The following is a 25980-nucleotide window of genomic DNA, read 5'->3' as shown; positions in this document are numbered from 1 at the left end:
CATCATAATGAAGTAATGCAAGAGCAACTCATGTAGCTCAAATATGACGAAAAAAGTGAGCAATACAGAATTCCGATCAAGTATTATAAGATAATCTCTCAATAATAAATGCAAAATATACAAATAAAGTAACAAAATGATCGATAGAAGAGTAGAAATTGAATAAAGTCTCCAATGAGACTACTATAAATCAATGCAAAATCTATAGATACATTTCATAAATAATAGTCAACAGAATGTGCGAGACAGATAATGCAACGGAGAGTCATCAAAAATAAGGCCCTAATGATGCAATAGCTACAAATAATAAAGTAGAAAATCGAATAAGCAAGACATAAATATTCAACCTAGTATTGAGACTCTTCTATTAAATAATGCAAGATGTGAAAATAAAGTTAATGAATGATAGGCAATAAAACTTGCGATACAGAGGAATTCAACAGTCTTCTATAAGAATATTCTAATCAATGCAATAGCTACAGATAATAAAGTTGGAAATCGAATATGCGACACAAAAAATTGAACTTGGACAACTCTCTCATGAGTTGCCGTTCGAGCTACATAGTCTAATGTAATAAAAAAGTAATACAATTCAAGACATTCCATCCAAGAGCGAATGTAGCCTACAGACAAAGCAAATCAGGCCCGATTCAGAATCTGTTCAAACCTGATCACCGATGTCCAGGACAGAGGATGGAGGCGGTGGAAGGTCATCGAAGTCATCGTCATCTATATTTGACGATTTCGATCCGTGACGAGACAGCACCGACCTGGAAAGACCCACGACCGGCGTCGCTCTGGCGATCACACAAGCGCCAGCATTCGGGTTCTTCCGAGTGAGCGACCGCGAAGCCACGTTCATGGGCACTCCGACCGCGTAGCTCGTCTCAAGAGACGCGTTAGCCGACGGCGACGAAGCAATCGAGGTCACTGTTCTCGCGCCAAAATTGCGAGGCAGCGACTTGTTGGGATTGGGATGCAGGGGCGACGATGACGACTTCACAAAAAGGACATCAGCAGGCGAATCTAACACCTGGGGAAGGGGGCGACGACGTAGAGAGTTGTTGGCACTCTCGCTCAGTTGTTTTTGACGTTCCTCAACAAAGCTACTACTACCGTACTGCATCACATTTTTAGTAACAGTTTCCCCCATCTGCATAGCAGGATTAGCTGGAGCAAAGCTACTACTACTATACTGTATTGCATTTTTGGAAACAGTTTCCCCCATCTGAACGACAGGATTGCCCGAACCGAACATCCCTGTCGCAGCTACAGGATTTCCAGAAGCAAATACTCCTGTCGGACGCTTGCCTTTCAGATCAATATCATCACTACGTAGGTTCCTACCAAAGTCATATATCTCGGTCCCTCGGTTGGGCTGTTTGGGTTCTATTCGTGGCTGCTCTATCATTCTGAATTTAGAGAGATCTGTTTTATCAGCCGCTTCAATGCCTTGGATGTTAGTGATGGGAGAGATGTGTCTAGTGTCCCCTTTACGATCAAGACTACTGGTGTTTGAGTGAGTGGGTTCGAAATTGGCGTATTTGTCAACGTATGTGCTGCCGGTTTTACTCTGCCAACCCTCATCAACTTCACCCAGTGTCCCTCTACCATACCTATCGGTAGGTTTTGTTTCGGTGGATAACTCCCACTCACTCAAGGGTAATGAAGGCGTTTTGGTGCAGAGTGCGACTAGAGAGGGAGAGGACGAGCCACTGGAGTAGACGCCTGACGAAGAGGAGGCGGTTGAGTTTTTGGAGGGCGCTTGGGAAACATTACGACTTAAAACTAACCCGCCACCAATTGCGTTCCCCTCAGAGCCACCACCTTCGCTGCTAGAAGCAGCCTCCCCATCTTTATCTTTGAAATCTACCGCCAGAGTGTTGAATGCCGAGGCGGGCATCGTGTAAACCGATGGATTGACCCCGCGCGCTTCGTTCTCGCGCAACAGATGGACAAGCACCTCAGGATTCTGAGCGACGATGTAGGTCGACACGACTGGAGCCCCCTTCTCGCCACCCGCCGCCAACGCGTCGCCACCCAGCGACAGGTTTGACGCCGTCAGGTCCATCGTCGACGCGTTCGGATGTCTCGATGGTTTCGGTGGAGGTAGATCGTCGAATGCCTGTGAACCTGCAACAGCCAACATACACAAATATTAAATGTTTTCTATTGAAGTATTCTAATAGGGCTACTTGATTGTTTAATTGAAGAAGCAATAATCACATAGCACATAGAACATTTATATAAACTTTTTGTGTAGTTGAGAAGTTGATATTGTGGTAATTATTCATATTAAATAAAAAGACAATTGACAAAAAGAAAGAAATTGTCAAAAACCACAGATTTTATTGATAGTTAGAAAGACCGGTTTAGGTTGTTACACCATTGTCAATCTCTGATAAACTCTCGGTTTATCTCGGTTTATCAGAGATTGACAATGGTGTAACAATTTCTTAGTCGTTTTATTTAACATTTATATAAGCAATACTAGCTTCAGCTTTCAAGCCATTTTCAAGTGTCCTTTTTTGAAAAACGGCCTTTTCAAAAAAAGGACACTTGAAAATGGCTTGATAGCTGAAACTATAGTGAGGTCCACGTTATGATGGCAGTGTAGGAGAATAGGAGAAAAGGGTTGCCAGATCTCAGCCTTGCCACCCAAACAGCTGATACTGGTATATCTGATGAATTTAACTGTTCATTATTGTTGAAAATAGTTAATCATATTTTATTTGTCAAGAAAATATATTTTTTAAAGATGAAATAATAAATTTTCATGATTGCGATTAAATATTTTGTAAATTAGTTGAATTTCTACATTGTTGATATACGATGTGGCAACATTGAAAAGCGTGAAAGAGATAGCGCCATCTGTTTTGTTGAATGATAGACAAGGATAGCAGCACCATTGCAAATAACACACTGCTATTATAACGTGGACCTCACTATAGTAGTGTTTTCATAAATGTTTATATAAAAAAGGGTACTATTTAGTAATTTCTATTTTAATATTACAAAATGATAAAATTAAAAATATGTTTCATTCTACAATAGAAAATGCACATACAACAAAAATTAGAAATGATTAATTATAAAAAAGGACAGAACAATTTGGAGATTGAAAATAAGAAAAATATACTTACAATCCTGAAAATATTTCAGTGACCTTCCATATAATAAATATAACATGAAATAGCAATTAATATAGACTACTTGAAATAATTGGTTTTGGTTTTGTGAATGTAATACCATGTATATACTTATTGAATAAACATATTGAATAATACTGCTTCCGGGAACTTTCCCCCAAACTCAGACGCATAGTCTTACTGGGGGAATTTCCATAAATCAATATGTTCTTTGTACTGTTTTATGTAAAATGTAATTCTTATTTTGTTAGAAATCAAATATATGTACATGTATTTTTATGCCAAGTGGAAATAAACGAAATGAATTGAATTGAATTATGGGAAGATCCAACTTGGGAACTGAGGCATGTGCCCATGTGGTTAATCTTCATGAAGTGATGAAAAAACGTAATTAAAGCGATAATCAATTAATAGTACAGCATAGAACAAAATGGAGCAAATAGTTGAACAAATTTATCCCTGTTATTTTGATAATAACATGTACACCCTACATAAATAGTTTGATAAAAACAAGGGCAGAGAACAGCATCACATCTCTACATAAAACCATTAATCATTATTTATAAAATAACATTATAGTACCCTTTTTTTTAAAGTTTTTAATATCGGAATTTGTAGTTTACACAATAAATTATCAATATGTAGAAGCTTGTTATTCTTCAATAACTTATATCATGAAAAATGATTTCACAGACTACATCTACATTGACCTCTGAAATTCTTTAAAATGTAATCACTTGTAATGTGCGTCTATAAGTAGCCGTGAATTTATTTCTCCAAACTTAGTGCAAATTATAGACTTGATAATGTTAGAATCGGTGAATGTACTCAATAATTTTAAAAATTCACTACATAATATCGTATTAATAATTAAACAAAATGTATACTTATGACAACAAAGCATATAAGACGAATACACGATTTATATTGTGTAAACAGCTAAGGTAACCAATGTTGTATAAGGTGTTGTTGTTAAAGGACTTGAAAATTACGCCAAAAATCGGCGTTATCTCTGCTTTATCAAGAGCAAATGAACAGAAAATGTTCAAATTTGATACATATTTTCAGCTAGGTTCTAGAAATTTTGTGTTAGAAGGGCTTCGTAATTTTGGCGAAGATACGACCAAAATCAACGTTTTCCTACGTGGTCTCAGTCAACTGGTGATCCTAACAAAATGTATTTGACAAGGGTTGAAGCAAGCTCAGAGGAAGAATGCAATCGAGCGAAGCGAGTCTGCTGTTCTCATCACTTGATGATTCAGCCGGGGACCCAGGGGGCGGAACCCCCTGACTAGACGGATAATGCGAGCGTATAATGCGAGCCTGCCGGCTAGTGTATAATAATGACAACAAAGCATATTAGACCGATCTTTGGAATAATTTAATTTGGACTCACCCCAAGAAGTGGCTTGGACTCTTCTATTCTCCCTTCGCATCGTCTCTTGTTGTTGGGTTCGTTCTTCAAATAGGATTTCACTGCAAAAATATATCTTTCAGTATACTGTTCAGCAGATATTCTTCACTTACAATATATGGAGGAAAATAATTTTTCACAATAAATAATACACAAATTTATACAATCATTCATCCATCACATATTAGGTATATGTAATCAGAAGAAGAAGACTGAATATCCGTGAGAAAACTGAATAGGTTCTGGTTTACTTAGTGAAACACCATCATAAAGAAAACATTTCAAAGCTAGTGTGTCGTGTTCAAATTTGCAAAAATTCGAATTATTAATTCTGAATCAACAGTGACACTTAGCATTAAACTATAGTGAGGTCCACGTTATAATGGAAGTGGAGAGAGATAGGAGAAATCGTTGCCGAACCTCTGTCTTGTCAATGCCTTCCATAGACGGTAACTGATACAGGTTTATTGATGTAATACTAACCGTTCATTCTAGTTTAAAATGATCAATTATATTTCATTAAGACAGAGCAAAGTGAGAAAGAGATAGCGCTATCCGGTTTGTTGATTGATAGACAAGGATAGCAATACCATTGCTAATCAAATACTGCCTTTATAACATGGACCTCACTATAGGTTTAATTAGTCAATGGCCGTTTTCACATACACCGATTTCTCTCCGACACGATATCGGCCCGGTGTCGAAATTACATGGTGTCAAATGAATCAGCTTTCATAAGGTGTCGGCCGGTTATCGTCCGACAGATGAGATCGCGTCGGCCATCATTGCTCTGTCATCAAGAGTTTTCAACATAATTTTTACAGTTCAATGTTAGGTAGCAAGGTACTCACTAGTTACAAGCTTCAAGGAAAAAGTAGCTTAGTTATAAAGAAATAAAATCTTATTTAAATTGTTAATGATAATAGTGGAAAATTATCGTCTTTTTTCTTTAGGGCTACTTTTAAAATAGATAAAAATATAAATCCGAGAACCCTTTTAAATTATTCCGTCACGAAATTTCATTTTATCAAGTCAAATGAAAATGGCATTAGTAGCCGAAGCATGACGTGACGAAATAATTTAAAAGGGTATAGTCCAGGTAATGAATGCTCAAAAAAGGGTATGGAGAGAAAAGTTTGGAAGACAATTTTTGACCCCAGTTTTGTTCAGGGTAGTGAGGAGGTAAACAGATCAAAAGTTCACCGTAGAATTGTAGAGCTTTGTTTTTCCTTCAATTTGATGTATTATTTCACTACTTAATGTTTTCCTTCGATTGTTATAGCGAATTCAATGTGGGGGGTGAAATTTTCAACTCTGCAACAAGTGTCAACTTAGCAGTTCCACGACTTCAATAGAAGGGGTAGAAATGCGTATTTTGGCTATGTTTACCTCTCAACTAGTTTTCATTAAGCTACAAAGGCAAAAATTGTGTACCAGATGTTCCAGACTCAAATTTCATTGTCAACTGATCAATTGTTACAAAATAAAAATTCCATCCCCCACATTGAATCTGCTATAACAATCGAAGGAAAAACATTAAATATTGAAATAATAAATCAAATTAAAGAGAAAACAAAGCTCTACAAATCTACGGTGAGCATTCACTTTTTTGATGCGTTGTTGGAGAGTTGTAGGCCCTGAAACTTCAAAAAATATTATTAAAAGCTGTTATTTTAACAATTTTACACTTTTAAGAGCGTTTAACTCGAAAACTGTTGGAGATATCACAAATAACCACAGAACAAAAAAATATTGTAGAGAATTTATCAAGCTTCATTTCTGAATATTTCGTCATGTCGGTTGAACGCATTTTTCTCAAGATAAGAGCGTGTAAGCAAAACATTGAAAAATGCAACTTTTAAACCACCCTCATCCCTTTAGCACAAGGGATAGGAATGGGGGACTTTTGATATGTTCACTCCCTAACTGGTCCCAACAAAGCTGCAAAGTCAAAAATTGTGTTCAAAACATTCTCTCCAAATTCCTTTGTCAATTGGTTTATTTTTGCATAACTGAAGATCTCACACTCAACACTGAAGCTGCTGCAACAGTCGTGGGGATGTGAGTAAACTTGTGAAATTATACATCAAATTGGAGAGATTTTGATGCTCTATAAGCTCATAATCAGCATTGATTTTTCCCATTGGTATTCAAAAAGTTATAAGAGCAATAATAGCAAAAAATTGAGGGAAAATGTATTTTTTCAAAAATGTCAAATCTTTTAGAGCGGATATCTCGAAAAGTGAGAGATAAAGAAAAAGATGTCAGATCAATATTATAGGAAATTATGTAAGCTTCAATTTCTTATAGAATAGTCATGTCTGTGAAATGCATAATTTTCGAGTTATATGCCAGAAACCAAAAAATGGTACCTTTGAACCACCCCCACCCCCTTAGCACAGCGGGTAGGGGTGGGGAATTTTGATATGTTTACCTCCTCACTACCCTGAACAAAACTGCGGGGTCAAAAATTGTCTTCCAAACTTTTCCCTCTATAACACTTCGTTGACTGGGCTAGTACTCAGATTTATATTTTTATTTATGGAAAATTATCATATTTGCTAAGATTACAGAAATAGTGTTGTCGGTAAGTGTGAAAGGCTTGATCGATGTCGTCCTACAATCAGTCGCCGACAATCGGTCATCGCCGAATTGATATGAAAGCGTCCATTGGCGCAAACAGCATATATAACCAACATATAGTTTCTTCTGTCAAAGATTGTATTGTTTGCAATATGTTATTGGAAACAATAGAATCGTATAACATTTACAAATTTACAGTAAATTTTAAGAATTATAATTAAAGTAACAAATCCTTAGAGGTAGCTCGAGCAGCGCAGCTATAATGGCACAAACACATTAAAAGCGGAGCGTGGCGTGGCGTTCTAGAGCGGAGCGCGGCGTGATCAGAGCATTCATGAAACACACAGGAAGCGTCTGAGCGTCAAGCGCCTAGGAAATTGACATTGTTTGCACGAAAATTACTTTGTGACAATAATTACTTGAAGTATTGGATATTGGCTAAGCCTGCTAGGACAAAGTGGGTTAATGAAATTAACTTAGACCGTCGACTATTTGGTGAATATCACCACCTGTTTAATGTGTTAAGAAAGCATGAAATTAGTAAAAAGAGTGTCAATGAGTGGATTAAGAGGGAATATTTCTTTACCTTAAATATAGCAATTTGATTTTAATTCTTTTATTTTCATTTTATCACGTTTTCTCTGTACAATATTTGTTTGATGTTTTATGATTCTGCTGTTATAAAGTTTCTATTGTAATTGTTAGTTGAATTTAACCTCAACTTTCTGCATTATTTCGAAATAATTATTATGTTTTTCTTTTACTGTTTTGCAACTCTCACCAGCGGGCAAAGATTTTCTTTTTGCTGGTGATGCCTAGATTTTATATTTTATTTTAATTTTATTCAATTATATGTATGAGTAATTATGTTTATTTAATCATATTTTTAATGATATGTCATATTATAAAGAGTTTGTAATATGTTTTGAAAATTCTAATTGGCAATAAATGAGTACCGATTTTTTGAGTACATGGGAATGTCAACTTCAACCTTTGATTATATTTTGACGAGAGTGAAGTCTGATTTGGAAAAAACAAGATACTAATTGGAGGAATCCAATATCTGCTCAAGAAAGACTTAATAACACTGAGGTAACCATATTTCATAGAAATATGAATGAAATGGTTTAGAAAAGCCTTATTTTTATTTTAAAATGCAATAGGCGAATTTTCTCTTTTGAATAATCAAATAATACACATTACAGGGGAATTTTGGCAAACATTAAATATACTAGTGTACTAGATGGTGGGGAAATGTACTAGAACAAATGCAATTTTATGTACAAGAGTAGACCACTAGTATGTACATTAGTAGGGCACTCGCACTTTGACGCTCCGCTTGTAGACGCTCAAAAAAAACAAAAAACAAACCAGCTTGTTCCAAAGTTTGACGCCACGCTCCTCTCTGCGAGTAGACGCTTCCAGTGTCTTTTAGCTCATTACTTAACATGATATTGTTCTCGACGCTCCTGAACGCCAGGCTCCGTTCCGCTCACCTCCACGTCCAGTGTGTTTGTACCCTAAACAGGCTTGTCGGCTATAAGCAGGAAGCTTGTGACGCAACATTACAGCCGTCACGGTTGGAGCACATAACCTATAAATTCATCACATTCGATGAATCATTGATTTTTCATGTTGTATGAGCGTTATGGCAGCAGATGAATTAGAAGTGTTGGTCACTATAATGCTTCTACGATTCATATCTAATGAATCATCGAATTTGATGAATTTATAGGTTATGTGCTCTAGCCGTGACGGCTGTAACGTTGCGTCTCAAGCTTCCTGCTTATTGCCGACAAGCCTGCTTATAAGTGCGCTGCTCGAGCAGCTTCTAAGATGCAATTCCTGAGTGACGATAGTAGGAGCGTTGTATTGATGACTGTAGTCTTTTACTGTCCACTATTGTAGACTATACAGAGTGAGTCATATGTATGGGAACCCTTCAATAAGTTGAAGACTGTTGTAGATATAATACTGTAACTTTCAGGATAAGTTATTGGTCGAATAACCTTTTGATGAACAACTGAATTTCAACCCCTCATAAGGGGATGACTTAAAAATTGTAACTCGAATATTTTAAATGTAAACACCCATTGTGTGGTACATTATTTTAAAGGCCTTTCTAAAACAAGAAAGGTGGCATCAATAAAAATGTTCTATGATACTTTTATCCAAAATGGCGGCTGATTAAACTTTATCAATTTTATTTCTTAAAAAAACTAAAACTTCAATCAGCCTCCATTTTGGATAAAAGTATCATAGAACATTTTTATTGATGTCAACTTTCTTGTTTTGAAAAGGCCTTCAAAATTATGTACCACACAATGTGTGTTCACATTTAAAATATTTGAATTACAACTCCTCATTTCTTTAAAAACGGAAACTTGAATCTGCCGCCATTTTGGATACAGATATCATAGAACAATTTTATTGATGCCACATTTCTTGTTTTAAAAACGCTTTTAAAATAATGTACCACACAATGGGTGTTTACATTTAAAATATTCGAGTTACAACTTCTAAGTCAACCCCTTATGAGGGGCTAAAATTCAGTTGTATGTCAAAAGGTAGAGTATTTAACCAATAACTTATCCTGAAAGTTACAGTATTAGATCTACAACAGTCTCCAACTTATTGAAGGGTTCCCATACATATGACTATATTATTATGTCGACTACAACTACAGCCGTTAATACAGCACGGTTATAGTCGCTACAGTCGTCATCTTGAAGTAAAAAAAATATATTCGAATGTTTTTTGTTGGTGAGGATTCCCTTACGGGGAACGTCCCACCTGAATGGGCCTCACTTCTGTTATATATCAGCTGGGACAGACAATTTAACGTATTCATTTTTCACCTTGATTTGGCTTTGGGTTTGAATCATTTTTCAACGACTACGCAGTGAAATGCTAACTTACTTGAGGGCTTCCCTGATCTCCTTGAATGGTGGCCTCTTTGAAGGCTCAAACGACCAGCACAGAGACATGAGACTGTAGAGATTTGGTGGGCAGCGCGGAGGGAGAGGGAGACGTTCGCCGTTCTCTATTTTTCCGAGCACATCGTTATTCTTCACGCCTTCAAATGGTTTTACTCCAACCATAAGGATCTCCCAAATGCACACACCTGTTCACAGTCATGTGATAAATATAGTTCGTTCAAAATTTCATTTATTTATTAGTGGATACAATCACAAATCATATAAATATGATTGGGAAGGAACAACAGGCTTGGCCCAAAACTATTCCATTCCCAAATTTTGACAATGAAATGTTAAAAGAATAGGTTATGATTCTACTGTAAGAAGTTCAAGTTCAATTTTTATTAAAAAATATACATGCTAGAAATTTTGAATTTAAAAGAATTGAGATGAAATAACAATCCTCAAATACTTTTCTATAAAGTATAGAATTCTTTATAGAATTTCTATAAAGAATTTTTTTAAAATTATTTATAGAATTTTCTATAAAGGAGAACGAGTTTTATTCTGACATTGAATAAATTAATGCAAAAATATACTACACAATTTTACCATTTCATAGAATGTACTGTAATATGTCTTATTAATTCAGAAAATGTTTCGACTAATTTTAGCTTCTTTCAGTCATAATGTAAACATAATATGAACTGAATTTTCTATCAAGGAAAAACGAGTTTTATTCTGACCTTGAATAAATGAAAAAATATACTACACAATTTTCCCATTTCATAAAAATGTACTGTAATATGGATAAAAATGAGTTTAATTACGCCTTCAAATCAATGGAAGTCTAAGGGTAACCGTTCACTGAAACCGTATTCAACCGATCCGTTCGGCCGTTGGATCGAACGAATCTGCCGGCCGTTAATTCGGCCGAATATGGTCGTCCATTGGAACCGTTTACGTCAGTCTACTTGCCGAATTATTGAACTAACTACTATCATAGCCACAACAATTTTTCATAAACAATGATTATATTTTGAAAATTGGATGAACAAAATATCCACTATATTAGTTATTCATTACAATAATCTTACCTTCAAAAATGTTCACTAAATTAGTTATTCATTATCAAGCAATCTTTGTTTGCAGATTCCTTTGAACATCACAACGATGATATCTTTTATCTCGCATATACCACAATGTAACATGCTCTTGAACCAAACTTATCAACTTATCATTGTCCATAGTTACAACTTTATAAAACAGAACAATTTCAAAAAACAAACAAGACTATGAAACAATTTCAGGTTAGGAACACTAGTTGTTTTCTCAGCTCTAGTTCGGCCGGATGGAACCGGAAAATCCCATTTAATTCGGATCGAAAAATTGATCGGCCGGAGACGGCCGTGCACGGCGTATGAACCTGATGGAATGGACGAGCATCTACTCCTTTCTTTGTTGGGGGATCGTTCGGACGAGTTCGGTAGTTTTCGGCCGATGCTAGTTCGGACGAAAACGGTTCTAGTGGACGGCCCACCTTAAGCCCGGTTGAACAATAGCCTGTTAAATTTTAATCATGATTAAATCCACGAGAACCAATCACAGAAGGCTGTTTTGAAAATTTTGAAAAGAGGGCTTCTCTGGTTGGTTCTCTTGGAACTAATAACGCCTAAAATTTAACATGCTTTTGTGCAACTGGGTCTAGACTTTTAACGTTTAAAAGTTCGAATATTTTATTCATGGAATGTATGTATGTATTTCATTGCATAAACATAATACGGATTACATCAACTACAAATAAAATTAGCTTTATTTTATTTATTTTACCTTGAGAAAATGCAAAAAAGACTAATTGTGCAACTCTTACGTTTCAGAACTTTAAACAAATCATGGGATAAGTGTCAGCATAAAAGTATAGGCATAGACGAATAATGTTATTGACAAATGAACGGTATATTTTCTCTATGGTGTCAGATAGTAAAGCTAGCAATGAATAATTTCTAAGATCTAGAAAATTAAAAACTTTTCTTAATTAACATTTTGTGATTTAATAACTTTTAAAGCAAACAACAAATCAAAATTAGTTCCTCGGGATTTGCTTACAGGAATCTTTGATTGAAACTCCATAAAATATGACAGATGCAAGGGCAAAATAGCAGCTACAATACTGAAAAAAACAACAAATGGGAATAAAATCCTTCCACGTGAGACAAACTCAAATCTGACGATCTCATCAATTAATTTAATTTTTTTCAAGTATTTACCATGAGCGAGCAAAGAGTTCTTATATTCGCTAGTAGTAATTCTTGAGAAAAAATTATTATATTTTCTTTCATATTATGTCAATTGAAGATATACAAAATCAAGTCGTCTTCATTTAAATGAAAATTTAACTAGGAAATTAGCCTAAGATAAAAACTGAGTTTGTAAATTGAAATCATATTATGACTTAATGATATATGCTCCTTTACTTGCTATTATTATGATAAAATATATACTTGAACTAGCATACTAAATAGATGTTGTTCATGTATATCATTATTGTTGGATTGATTTTTAATTCAAACATGAGAATTTTTGAAATATTCTCAAATAATAGCACTCACCGAACATCCAAACATCACTAGCTGTAGTAAACCTGCGGAAGCTTATAGATTCTGGTGCCATCCACTTGATAGGCAACTTGCCTTTTGAAGCCTTATAGTAGCTTTGGTCTTCGACCCACCTGGAGAGCCCAAAATCAGCCAACTTCACGCAATAATGTGACGAAACTAGGACATTACGAGCTGCTATATCTCTGTAATAATATAAAGTGTCATTGGTTCCATGACAACTACAATTTATATTTATTTCCACAAATAAATGAAATTATAAGAAATCTTAATATAAAAATTCAGAGTTATAAGTTGGTTCGATTTATTTTCTCAATTAATCAGAACTATTCAAAACAACTATTGGAAAGTTTGTATAACTGGAAGGATTTAAGGTTAGATAAGGTTATACAGCTCGCACAGCAAATGACAATGTCACGCGTCAGTTAAGTTGAATAACATTACTTTAGATCTGGAAATGAGTTGTAAAAGTTATTAGGATGTCAACTGTGCTCATGGCGAGTGAGTTTTCAAAGGCTTGAAATTTTTCCAACTTGTATCACATGTAAACAATCAGTCAAAAATCAATATATGACAAAAAACTGTCAGTATTCTACAAGTGTTCAAACAATTATTACTGCATTTTTCTATTTATGTTATTTGTGGTAACAAACCATTGAATTCGAATATTTTAGTACATTCCTTTTGAATAGCATAATTCTCTAATATGGTAACTGTAATTACCAAAATGTTAGTCACCATTATTCGGAGAGATCTATTTTTTGCTTACACCAGCTTTTTCGTTCTCAATCGCTTGTGAATTTGGACATAATTTTAATGAAATAATATGATGAATATCAAGATGAAAAAGCTGAATAATTATCAACTTGCAGAATTTTCCAGAGTATTTAATAGTATTTATTCGCTCTTGATAATTCATTATTATAATTAATATAATAGAAATAAGCTGATAGCGATTTTTTTTCAGTATTATTTGACTTGTAAAAGTCTTCACGGTATTTGATAGCATTATCAATTACAATTTTCCTTCATCAAATATTATTATAAATTCAACAGCATTCAAATTATTTTGATTTCTCATTATGTCTTAAGGCTGTGTAAAGGCTAAAAATAAACTTTCTACTGGTGATATTTTTCAAAGTTTTTCGATTTTTATATCATCCAAGCTATCAAAATAAAAACGTTATCTCAGAAAAACATTTTTTTCCGATCATTGCTTTTTGAGATATGAGCGCCTAAATTTCAATTTTTTGGGACAGAACATTTCAAATTCGGTAAGAGATAAATCCATGAAATTCAGAGGATAAATTCTTCATGGTATTGTTGATTTAATAAAATAAAAATGTTTTGAAAATATTAATTTTTGAGAAAGTTATTTCTAAAATTGAATAACTTTATCAAAAATTGATATTTTCAGGAGATTTTTGTTTTATTTAATCATCAATACCATGAAGAATTTATCCACTGAATCTCATGGATTTATTTCTTACCGAATTTTAAATGTTTTGTCCCAAAAATTTGAACTTTAGGCGCTCATATCTCAAAAAGTAATGATCGGGGAAAAAAATTTTTCACAAGAAAACTTTTTTATTTTGATAGCTTGATGATATACAAATCGAAAAACTATGAGAGATATGACCAGTAGAAAGTTTATTTTTAGCCTGTGCACAGCCTTAAATTGCAGTACTATCTTCAGTATACTGAGATTTTTATTCTGGTTATTAGATAGAGTTAATTATTCATTTGAATTTTGTTCTTATTCAATTACAATAAATTAAATAGTAATATAATAATAATTATTAAGACTTTCCATTATTCGTTCCATCTCTAGGAGGCTGAATTTATTGGATAGAATTAACTTTCCCTGACCTATGTACAAATTTCTATATGTACAAAAAAAAACGTTCTCTGACCTATGCACGAATTTCTTTGACTCGAGGTAGCTGAGGGCAGTGCTGAGTTGGAAGCAGTACAGAAGCAGTGTTGCCAAGTCTAGTCGTGGACTATTTTCCCTGAGGTAGGCGCGCAGTTCTCCCAACCTGGCAAGCTCCATTACTATCCAGATGGGCGATTCCGAGCACACACCGATCAGTCGAATGATGTGTGCGTGATGGAACTGTTGCATAACATCTGCAAAACAAATCAGATCAGATTTCATTATTCCAAAAGTGAATTATAAAGGTAAAGAATAGACAATAAAAGGTGATTGGAATAAACGATAGATTTATAGATTTCATTTCTTGTCATCGGACTCCAAGGCCGAAATACAAAATTCATTGAAAAAAAAATATTTGAAAGGAATTATCCTACAAGATAGAAATGGAACGCTTTTTATGAGAGAAGCAAATTATTCTTCATCAAAAATAAATAAATATAAAAGTAGAAGATTGAACGTAGAGAACACCTGCGAATGATCACGAGATGAGACTTCGATCTAGTTATATAGCTAATTCAATAAATTAAGCTGCTGATCATGACATCCATCAAAGACTGTGTACATACATTGTTTATATTCTACTGTGTATACATTCACAATTAACCATTGTGTAAGATACTTCAAAATGAAGTTAAAGGTGGGTGGGTGATACGACGACACGATTTCTAGTATAAAAAGAAAAAAGAAACACAATCTTTTAGTCTCAGATCAGACGAACATGGATATTAATTCTCATTGAGACAAGGAAAAAAATCAAATTTAGTCAGAGTTAAAAAGTCTAAAGGCTGTGTTGCAAGGTACATTTTTGAAGGTTTTAACAAAAAAAGTATGCTATCTACATACATTCTATCTATGCACATTCTGCAGTGTTCAAACGTTTACACTTCGATTTATTTTTGTAGTTTGACAGCCCAATGCCAAATGTTAAGAAGAGTAAGCAGCAGACAGATGAAAATGAAAGCCGGACTTGCAAGATTGGCCTTCAGACTCTTCAATACACTGCATGTGGTTTTTTAGCAATAAAACCTCGTTACTTTTGAGTCCAAAATTCACTGAACGACAACGGTAACCACCTGGCATAAGACAGCAGTGTTACCATATTATTGAAAGTGCAAACTATCGCTGAATAACTTATTTTACCATTCAACATCATTCTCTAGAATCTAAAAAGAAACCCTTTATAACGTTCACGAATAAAACTTAATGACCATAAAATCACTTCGCTTATATGGGTTACTTGATTCAAATAAAAACAATATAAAAACTTTTGATGCCCTTTCAAAGTTTTAAAGTTTATTTTTAAGATTTCAATAAAAAGGTACTAAAAGTTGTTATATTGTTTTTATTTAATGACCATTTATAACAACATAATTAATACAAAATAAAATAATAGTAAATGACATTGTGTACAGAAAAAATAATATAATAGTTGATAGAAATTAACTTACAAGCTTCTTCTAGGAACTTTTCAGCCGTAGCTAGATCAGCATCGGCTTTACAGGTTTTGATAGCAACAGGTAAGGGAGTATCGTTGCTCTTCAATTTGCAAGTTCCCTGATGAACATCTCCAAACTGTCCTTGGCCTATCGTCTCACCCAGCTCTATTTGGCTGCGAGCAAGTTCATAGTCACGTGCTGCAAATTGAATTTAATAGGATGATGTTTGAAAATACTCAACTTTTAAAAGATTTGTTCAATGTAACATCTGAAAATGAGTTTTTATTACAAATATCGTTTCTGAAAAGCTATCCTATTCATATTAATTTTCATCTATTGGATCAAACATGTTGGCATACAATATTGAAAAGAAAAAAGGCGCTGGCCCAAAACTTCTTCTCTTCTTAAATTTAGTTAATTAGAGTAGGGTTATGTTCAACACATTGAAAAGTTTCACTAGATGAAGGTGGGCCGTCCACTAGAACCGTTTTCGTCCGAACTAGCATCGGCCGAAAAATACCGAACTCGTCCGAACGCCCTACAAAGAAAGGAATAGATGCTCATCCATTGCAATAGGTTTGATCCGAATTGAATGGGAATTTCTGGATCCATCCGGCCGAACTAGCTAGTCGAACTTAGACAACTAGTGTTCCTAACCTAAAATTGTTTCACAGTCTTGTTTGTTTTTGTTTTTTGAAGTTGTTCTGTTTTATAAAGTTGTAACTATGGACAATGAAAAGTTGATAAGTTTGGTTCAAGAGCATGTTCCATCGTGGGATATGCGAGACAAAAGATATAATCATGGTGATGTTCAAAGGAATCTGTGGACAAAGATTACTGAACAAATAGGATCTGAAGGTAAGATTATTGTAATGAATAACTAATTTAGTGAATATTCGTTTATTCAATTTTCAAAATCTCAATATAATAAATATTTATGAAAAATTTTGGTGGCTATGATAGTAGCGGTAGACGTAAACGGTTTCAATAGACGATAATATTCGGCTGAATTAACGGCCGACAGATTCGTCCGATCCAACGGCCGAACGGATCGGTTGAATACGGTTACAGTGGACGGTTACCCTAAATCGCCTATATAAATTTTACAGTAAATAATTGTAATATAACTTGTATAATTTTGAATTTATCCAAACCTGAGGGTATGATCACATTGGATGCACGTATGTGCATCATTCAAGACCAAGCGTGCAGATGAATAGCAAAATCTAGAAAGAGCCATAAAAACATTGTGACTTGCCTGTAGCTGCTCATACTGAACGCCAGCAGCAAGTTTACGCCTTCAGTGTGAGTAATCCTATGAATCATTCTAGATTTAGTTTCCCATCTGCGCGTTTGGTCATGCATAATCTCACGTGCACTTGCACATTTTATGTGATCACACCTAAAGATATCAGGTTCAAATCCAGATATATCAGTCAATCAGTCTCTCTTTTAGAGACTTTTTATTACTGAATAGTCAAAATAAATTAATAATATTTACAAAATAAATAATACTCACTTGCTGGAGTGGAATAATCTCCTTCTTCATCGACTATTTCGGCATAGTCTTCAGATAGGATTGTTCCCGAGCCATCAGTAACTTTGCGATGCTTTGAGGTTTCTACAAAATAATAAGGAAAACTCGTCATAAATTGTTTACAAGAAAAATATTCAAATAATTATACAATATAGTTGCAAAAATATTTGGTCGAATCATACTGGAACACATGGTTCCTCTTTTGTTCATCATAAATTACAATTCACATTCGCAACTATATTATGAATATACTATGATGAAATCGAGGAATACATAGACACATATACATGACAAATAGTCTAAACAACCACCATGTATAGGAAACTGATTTATTTTTCTCAATACTCTCTTCGGGTGCCTTTATCGAAGAAAATCAATAATTTAACATGATTGAAGAAATACAAATATTGAAAAAAATGAACTGTGCTATTCAAAATGGAATAAAATAGCTCGCACCATATCTAACTGCTATTCAAAATCAAAGAAGAGGAACTCATTTCATATTAACGGAAACTTCTACACTGTGAATGCTCTGGCATGATAAATGGTCAGTCTACCTGTGTATGGGAATACCTAGGGTATAATTTTCATCGTTCAGAGAACAGTATAATACTTTCAAAAAAATTGCAGTAATTTTCAATTGTTCCATCATCTCTAATACAATTGTAATTCAATGTAATTTCAACTTGATAAATGATTGATGAACGAATTTAAAGTTTCAACGTGACAAGTTGATGAACAAATTTAAAGTTTAATTTGATAATTGGATGAACAAGTTATAAGTTGAAATATTTTTTAATAAATTCTAACCTGTAAGAGTAACGTCTTATCTAGCAAATTTATCTCACCTTTTGCAGCACAGGGACACGGGAAACGTTTCCAAACGACAGCTTATAAAGAAAATTCACATTTGAATGGTTTGTATTGAGAACACATGGAGCAAATGCATAACATTTGAAGAGATCCATTATAACACGTTTTGCATAGGGGAAAATAATGAGGAATTTTTACACAAATAAATATTTTTCAATGCTCTTTGTAATATAATTATTATTTCCTATGAAACGATTCTACTTGTTGAAGTTGAATATATTTGAGGTAACAAAATATATTGCAATTTAATGCTTTTGTATTGCTCTTTCCTTATCTACCTGGTTTTATTCAAGTGACTTCGAAATATTAATTTGGAGTGAACTCCAGTTTTTATAACTAATCAACCTATTGTTCTTCTAAATCAGTTCAATAAAATGGCCAGTCTCACTGATATAAGTTTTGCAGGAGTATCTACAAATATTAGGATTGTAATGAACATTTACAAATTCTTCAAGTCAGACTAGACATCAAAACATTAATGCATTGATTGATACATATGCAAAACGATAGGTTTCTGGTAAGAACTTTACAATTTAAGAGAGCTGGAGATTAAAATTTGCAGGAATACTACTCTCATTCTGAAACACAAACCCATTTTTCACCACATTTTCAACTTTTTGTGTAGTTGAGAAGTTGATATTATAATTATTCATATTAAATAAAAAGACTGAGAAATTGTCAAAAACCACAGATTTTATTGAAAGTTAGAAAGACCAGTTTCGGTTGTTACACCATTGTCAATCTCTGATAAACTAAGAATAAATACAAGAGCAGCAGATTTTTAATCACTTAGGGCGGTTTGCACAGTGACAGTTTAAACTAAATTTCATTTTAAACTGGATTATATCGTTTGTTATAATGTGTTTCTTTTTGAGTTTAAGCCAACAGCTGATTAAATTCAGTTTAAGCTTTGACTGTGCAAACGGCCCTAAGTATGATATATAATATGTTCTAAATATGAACATATAACATGTTTCTATTTTGATTTACATCAACATCTGATAAAAGTGCAGCACCTTAGTACTAGTATCGTATACCATACTACAATCAACATTACTTGCAACATGATCGATACAATCTAACAAATTCTTCCAAAAGCTGACTTTAAAATTCAACTACCCTTATCAGAGAAAACTTATAAATTTATAGGAAAATCTAAATAATATATTATAGATTGTTTTTCTAACCCTATCTACATCCACAGCGCCAAGCGCCGCTTGCTTTGTTCAAATTTCTCCTCTTTCAGTACCTCATCTAGCAATCAACTCCAAGTAGTAATGTTCGAGTTCTATATAAACACTCAAAAATAGCAACTACATTCATTTTCAATACTTTATACATTTTGAACATTTAGGACAGCTAACCGTTGTTCTGATTCTAACCGCGTATGATTTGGTCCAGTTCAACGTTTACAGTAGCTGCCTATTCTCAGTTCAACAAGTATCTATTTTGAACATTTTTCGAGATACTGAAACAAGAGGGAAGTTAAGCCATTAAGTTCGTCAAGTCTCACGGCATCAAGTTTTCGTTGCAGGCTGATACACAGTTCAGTCAGCTACACCGTTGCAAACTAGTTAAGGATTAAACTATAGTCTTTTTTGGATTAGTGAGAATGAATTAGGGATGAGCTAGTTAAATGTTGAATGTTTGGTTGGGGAAAGTTTATAGGTTAGGTTTTTGCTCTTAAATGGCAATATGCTGGCATTATTCAGAATTTCTTGAATTAAATTATTATTAATTATTTCTTGAATTGAATTATTATTAATAATTTCTAATTTTAGAGACATTAAATATATTACACTGTATCATATAGAAGAGACATCATAAGAAGATATCCCATAGTAATTGATAGATACAATAATATTATCATTCTCAACTAGGAACAACAGCCTTAAAGCCCATAACTGTTCCTTTCTCAAAGTTAGGATAGAAATTGTCCAAAAATAGGTTATGTTTATCACTTCATAAGTTTTGTCCAATTTTGAGTCCAAAGTATATATAAACTAGGAATTTAGATAAGTTGAAAAACAAATTAAATAAAAATATTTCACCAAACCATCACTGATAATTGAAAAATACTGTATTAAATTATTGAAAATTTTAAAACTTGAAAAAAAATTCAGACTTACTTTTAAAATAACAGCTGTCTATTATAGGTTGTTTATGTTCCAAATTTCAAACTAATTTCTGTTAACTGAAGCAGATTTCTGTAGACTATTGTCTATTATTTCTGTTTTCGGCGGGTGGTAGTGTAAGAGCGGCACAGTATGAGAGACTACTAACATCATAGCTTCACCAACAACAACTACTAGGACTATCGACTTCGAATTAACAGTGAAATTTGGAACATGAACGCCCAGATATGGAACATGAACACATGAAATTTGGAACATGAACACATGGGATATCTTCTTATATTATTTTTCTCTACGATTGTATTGACTAGACTTTCTGAAAGCAACAGGAATTTGACGAACTGAAATATTGATTACCCAGGCTGACTCTTGATCAACTGAAGTGAATGTCATCCTTTTGACCTTTTCAAAGGACTTGACGCACTGAAATTGCCTACCCAGGCTGATTCTTGATCAACTGAAGTGAATGTCATACTTTTGATATTTTCAAAGAATTTTAATAAAAAAGGATGAGTTTCACTACGAATTTGATATAGTAAAATGAGTTAAAGGGAAGTATAGAGTTTGTAAATTATGTAAACTGTAGATGTAGCTTACCTTCTCTTGACCAGAGCGAGACATCGGTCTGATTGACGAGCCTGCAATAGCCATCTATAAGATCCGCCAAGCTCTCGGCTTGTGCGTGCGAGGTACATGTTATTGTGATGGGTTCGGTTTCACCACTAACATGTAGTTTCAACATCACTTTGCAATGCTTCGCGCAGTCCATTACAAGGGTCTGAAGACTCTCCACCGCTGAGAATTCTGACATCGTAGTCGACTGTAAAATTGAATAATTATTAAAAACATCAAATCAGATACAACACAAAACTATATATATTAACGCTTTATTTAAATCTATAATACAGAGAGGGCAGAGCCGATTGACAAGTTTGGAAGGGTTATAAGTAATGAACCGTTTAACTTGGAAAAAATTCTTTAATGGGTTCAATTCGGTTTGAAATATAGTTTTTATTGTTAATTTTTCGGAAATTATATCAGTTAAATGAGCGCAATTAGCAGCAATATACTAATGTAGCGTTTTTTTCAAGTTTTAAAACGCATTTTGGCACACTGCGATTGGTAAGGCCTGAGTCTCTTCTCTGATTCGCTCCTTTAGTTCTTCCAAGATGTGTGGGCGATCTTTAATACAAGACAAAAATCCAATCATTTCATTGAGGACTTGCAGGTAACCCGTGCTCCGCAAGGGTCTAATTGAAAATTTGACAAACTGAAAACTTGTCCTACTGGAATCTTAAAGAATTTTGAATAGGTCTATAACCATCCTCGATAAATAAAGAATCTATGTGCGAAATTCCAAGTTAATGAGTCTAGTAGTTTAGACGTGATGATGCTTCATTCGTGAATTTCCTATCCCGTACGTGTTCCCATAGCTGATTCTTTCCTTTATTATACAGAGTGGGGCAGAGCCGATTGACGAGTTTGGAAGGGTTATAAGTAATGAACCGGTCAACTTGGAAAAACATTCTTTAATGGGTTCAATTCAGTTTGAAATATAGTTTTCATTGTTGATTTTTCGGAAATTATATCAGTTAAATGGCAGCCATAAGCAGCAATACACTGGTGTAGCGTATTGAAGTTTTAGAACGCATTTTGGCACACTGCGATTGGTAAGGCTCTTCACTGATTCGCTCCTTTAGTTCTTCCAAGGTGTGTGGATGATCTTTGAAGACTTTATTTTTGAGTTAATCTCATAGAAAAAATCGCATATGCTTGAATCGGGTGAGCGTGCTGGCCATAGTTCTTTGAGAATAGCAACATCACCGTCAATGTCACCTCCCAGCCAGTGTAACAATGCTACAAACGTTTCTGCGCCCCAAATTGGGCGAGCTTGCTGAGGAACATGACTTGGGAGAAATATGATTTAGCAGGATGAAGCTACAGCCCACACAGGGTGCATTTCAATGAATGTGTTGAGAAAAATGTTCCCAGGGCGGCTTATCTCACTAAGGGTGGACTTGAGGTGGCCGAAACGCTCACCCGATTTAAGCATATGCGATCTTTTTCTATGGTGTTACCTCAAAAATAAAGTTTTTAACAACCAAGGAAAGATATAATAATGTTTAATAATTCCTTTTACGATTTCGTTCCGTTCGTCATTTTCATGCTCTTCAGACCATGAAAGAACCGGTTGATCTCTATTCGAAAAATTTGCCATTTCTGTAAAACTGGTGATAGCTAATTACAGGTCAAATTTGTATCTTTGTAATTATAAAAGAATGTAGTGCTAAACATAACTTATAGCATTAAAAAGAAATAAAAAACTTACAATATCATTAAAAAGCTACTTTCAGAAAAGAAAGCCAATTATTTCAATGAAAACGAAATAATATTACTTACTACAGTGGCTTTGTGTGTAGTGTACGATATTCCTATGTCAGGTCCTATAATTAATTCTACTGGGATCGACCAGCCAGCCTGTAACAAACATAAATTGTCAATAACAGTATTTAATTAACTAAAAAGTGAACTAAAAATTCGATAATATACTACAATCTACAAGCCTACCTACAATCGTACTATATACTACAAGCAGACGCAGGCAAGATTTTATTCATTATTTTTTTAATCACGCCCACAAAAATATATTTCACTTGAGGGTGGTTAATTATACCTTTCCACCCTTTTAAAGGTTGAATGATTTCCTAGTACATGGATAACCATAGTTGGAAAACTTTTCATTCCTCCCCAATTCTTGCACCACATCTCATGAATTAGTGAATCATGGTTGTGTTATTTTATTGCATATATACACTTGTATCTTTGTATTGTATCTTGAAAATGAGGTGTTATATGAATGTGCCACATCAGTCCGCTTAGATCAATTTGAATTAAATTTACTTTATAGATATTCAACGAAAATTAGTAGAAAACATACCGTATCACCAACTATTAACATAGTAGATTGCGACTTTGAACAATACCGAATAAAAATACTGTACATGACAGGATATTAATAAAGTTTTATAAATATAATATCAACAATAGACAACAGATGAAACATAACATATAGACTTGCAGACAGTGAATAGACAACTCAAAAACAGATAGATACGACAAAAATTAACATCGTATAATGAAACAAACTAATGAAATGGAGTGAAAATCATCCAGTAACTTTTTTTATTTTATCAATGTATTTAATGAACTCCTCAAAAGGTTATAAATATTTTTAGAATGACCTAGAAGTGCAACACTATTCGTGCTAATATTATGTGATGTTATATTATAGATATGTTATGGTGTAAAGATGTTTGTGTGTGCGCTAACAAGAGATGCGGGGCTTCTCTTAATGACTGGGGCAGTTTACCTTCCCCTGTTTGTGAATGTGGAGAGGCTAGGCAGACGATGAAGCACATCATCAGAAATTGTAATATACGTGCCTACCAAGGCGATTTAAATGATTTTATCTCGGCTTCTCCACAATCACTACACTACATTGACAACCTCGACATCAAAATTTAATATATTTACAATATTTTATTAACCTGACAACGGTCTCATGACCAGATGTTTCTTTGACCAGGTAAAGTGTTTCTTTGACTATGTGTTTGTGTGCGTCTATATAATATATGTGCCATACAATAATAATATGATGTAAAGATAAATATGATAGATGGATTAATCACTCACCCCTAGAGAACACTGAAATCTTTCATGATAGTGTGTGTACTGAGATTTCAGTAGGTCGAGGAACTTGAACATAGAATCCCGTTCACCAAGTTGATTTGCTTTCTTTGCATAAGACAGAATCGCTTTCTTGAGACTTTTTTGCTTGGCTGCATCGAAAATTTGTTTAGGTATGAATTTAGTGAGACCCACCTGGAATTGATAAGAATTAATTTAGAAGAAAAGTTATAATATTGTTTGGTTCAACTTTATTTCCAGTTGATTTCTTCTGAAACATTATTCTTACAGTTACATAATTGGATAGCTGTATTAACTGTATTAGCTGTATTAACTCACTGCTATCTATCTGATCCACTCCTGCATGAGCATGAAACTACACATTCGTTTGAATCTGATAAGTGATTCAATTTAATTAAATAGATTTTTTTGTTCATAGCAGAACATCACTATCGATACATCAAATTATCTAACCTATAATTTAGAATGTATATTACTTGAGCAAAACGTTTCACAAAAGAAACAGATTGTATTGAAAAACTTATTGATTCATTTTTAAAAGAGGGTATTCATGTTAGAATAAATATATTTATGAATAACAGCATTTTCATATTCATTGAATTGCCAAAGATGTGGAGAATTCTTTTTTATGTTTCACTACAGCCAATAGAGGAATGTCACTGAACTATCTGAATTGATTGAATGTTAAAGCTCGAAATTTAGTCTAGCTTTAAAACAAAATGAGACGATTTTATTAGTGAAAATGTACAAGATATGACAACTACTTCTTTATTTTAGTACAAAAGTCATGTCATTTTACATCTAATTGTTGACTTCATTCAAATTTATTAGGTTAACTGAAAAAAACTTGCGTCAAAATGGAAAAGTTTGACAAAAGAAATGACATACCAAAATGTAATGAATCATTGAGATCATAATGAATTTGAGGTGATACCGATTAAAATTAGGATACGATTCTTGAAAAAAGAAATATTTAAATTATTGTGATGTGATAGATACGTGATTGAGGGTAAAATATGAATATTATACTTGAGAGATTTGCAAGTAAACTCATCATAATTACATTCTTCATTTATCTGTATCAGAAAAAATAGCATCAGTGATAAAAAGGTTCCAAATGTGCAATTATTTAATCTTGAAACGAACCATAAATTCATGATTAATTTTATTAGATCCTAATTCATTGATGACAGAACAAATGTTTCTACAGTTATATCAGTCATTTTATTATTCCGCGAAATTAAAACATGAGACTAATTCTGTAACCAAGTAATGAGAAATTCACAGTAATAAAAAGAAGATGAACTTAATAATTTAAAATGATTGTAGACAGGACAGTAATGAAATGAATTATTCGGGTCATAATTACGCATCATGGATGAATTAGTTGAAAAACGAAATACCTCACGTTCAATGTAATCAAGTCCAGACTTCTTATCGAGAGATATATTGGACATATCTCTGATGTAATGCCTCATTGCTAGAACGCACAGTTGAATGGCTATTTCTTGATCAACTCTTGCGCCCCAGTCACTCGATATATAGTCATTGCGGACCTGTCATCACAAAAAATATAATAAGATCAATCTAATAAAACATAATTATAAAGCAAATGATCCATGATATTATCAAGATATCAAGAGGGTGTAATCTATACCTTGTCAAACTGTTAAAAA

At 33.8% G+C, this 25980-nt stretch overlaps 1 protein-coding gene across 1 annotated transcript in view; it reads right to left on the bottom strand.

The window, feature by feature from the left end:
- LOC111044352 (focal adhesion kinase 1) overlaps positions 1-25980 on the bottom strand; it is an 83772-nt gene that overhangs the window by 16602 nt on the left and 41190 nt on the right. The window contains exons 6-17 of the mRNA XM_039442094.1: positions 25708-25860; positions 24290-24478; positions 22997-23074; positions 21194-21416; positions 18437-18478; positions 17571-17672; positions 16064-16249; positions 14593-14809; positions 12674-12864; positions 10066-10270; positions 4546-4625; positions 668-2133 (exon numbers count right to left, since the gene is read on the bottom strand). Coding sequence (XP_039298028.1) covers positions 668-2133; positions 4546-4625; positions 10066-10270; positions 12674-12864; positions 14593-14809; positions 16064-16249; positions 17571-17672; positions 18437-18478; positions 21194-21416; positions 22997-23074; positions 24290-24478; positions 25708-25860 — 3132 coding nt within the window. The remainder of the gene's footprint in view (positions 1-667; positions 2134-4545; positions 4626-10065; positions 10271-12673; positions 12865-14592; positions 14810-16063; positions 16250-17570; positions 17673-18436; positions 18479-21193; positions 21417-22996; positions 23075-24289; positions 24479-25707; positions 25861-25980) is intronic.

The sequence above is a fragment of the Nilaparvata lugens genome, chromosome X, assembly GCF_014356525.2.
Source record: "Nilaparvata lugens isolate BPH chromosome X, ASM1435652v1, whole genome shotgun sequence".
Lineage (NCBI taxonomy): Eukaryota > Metazoa > Arthropoda > Insecta > Hemiptera > Delphacidae > Nilaparvata > Nilaparvata lugens.
This window is presented reverse-complemented; position numbering and strand designations above follow the sequence as displayed.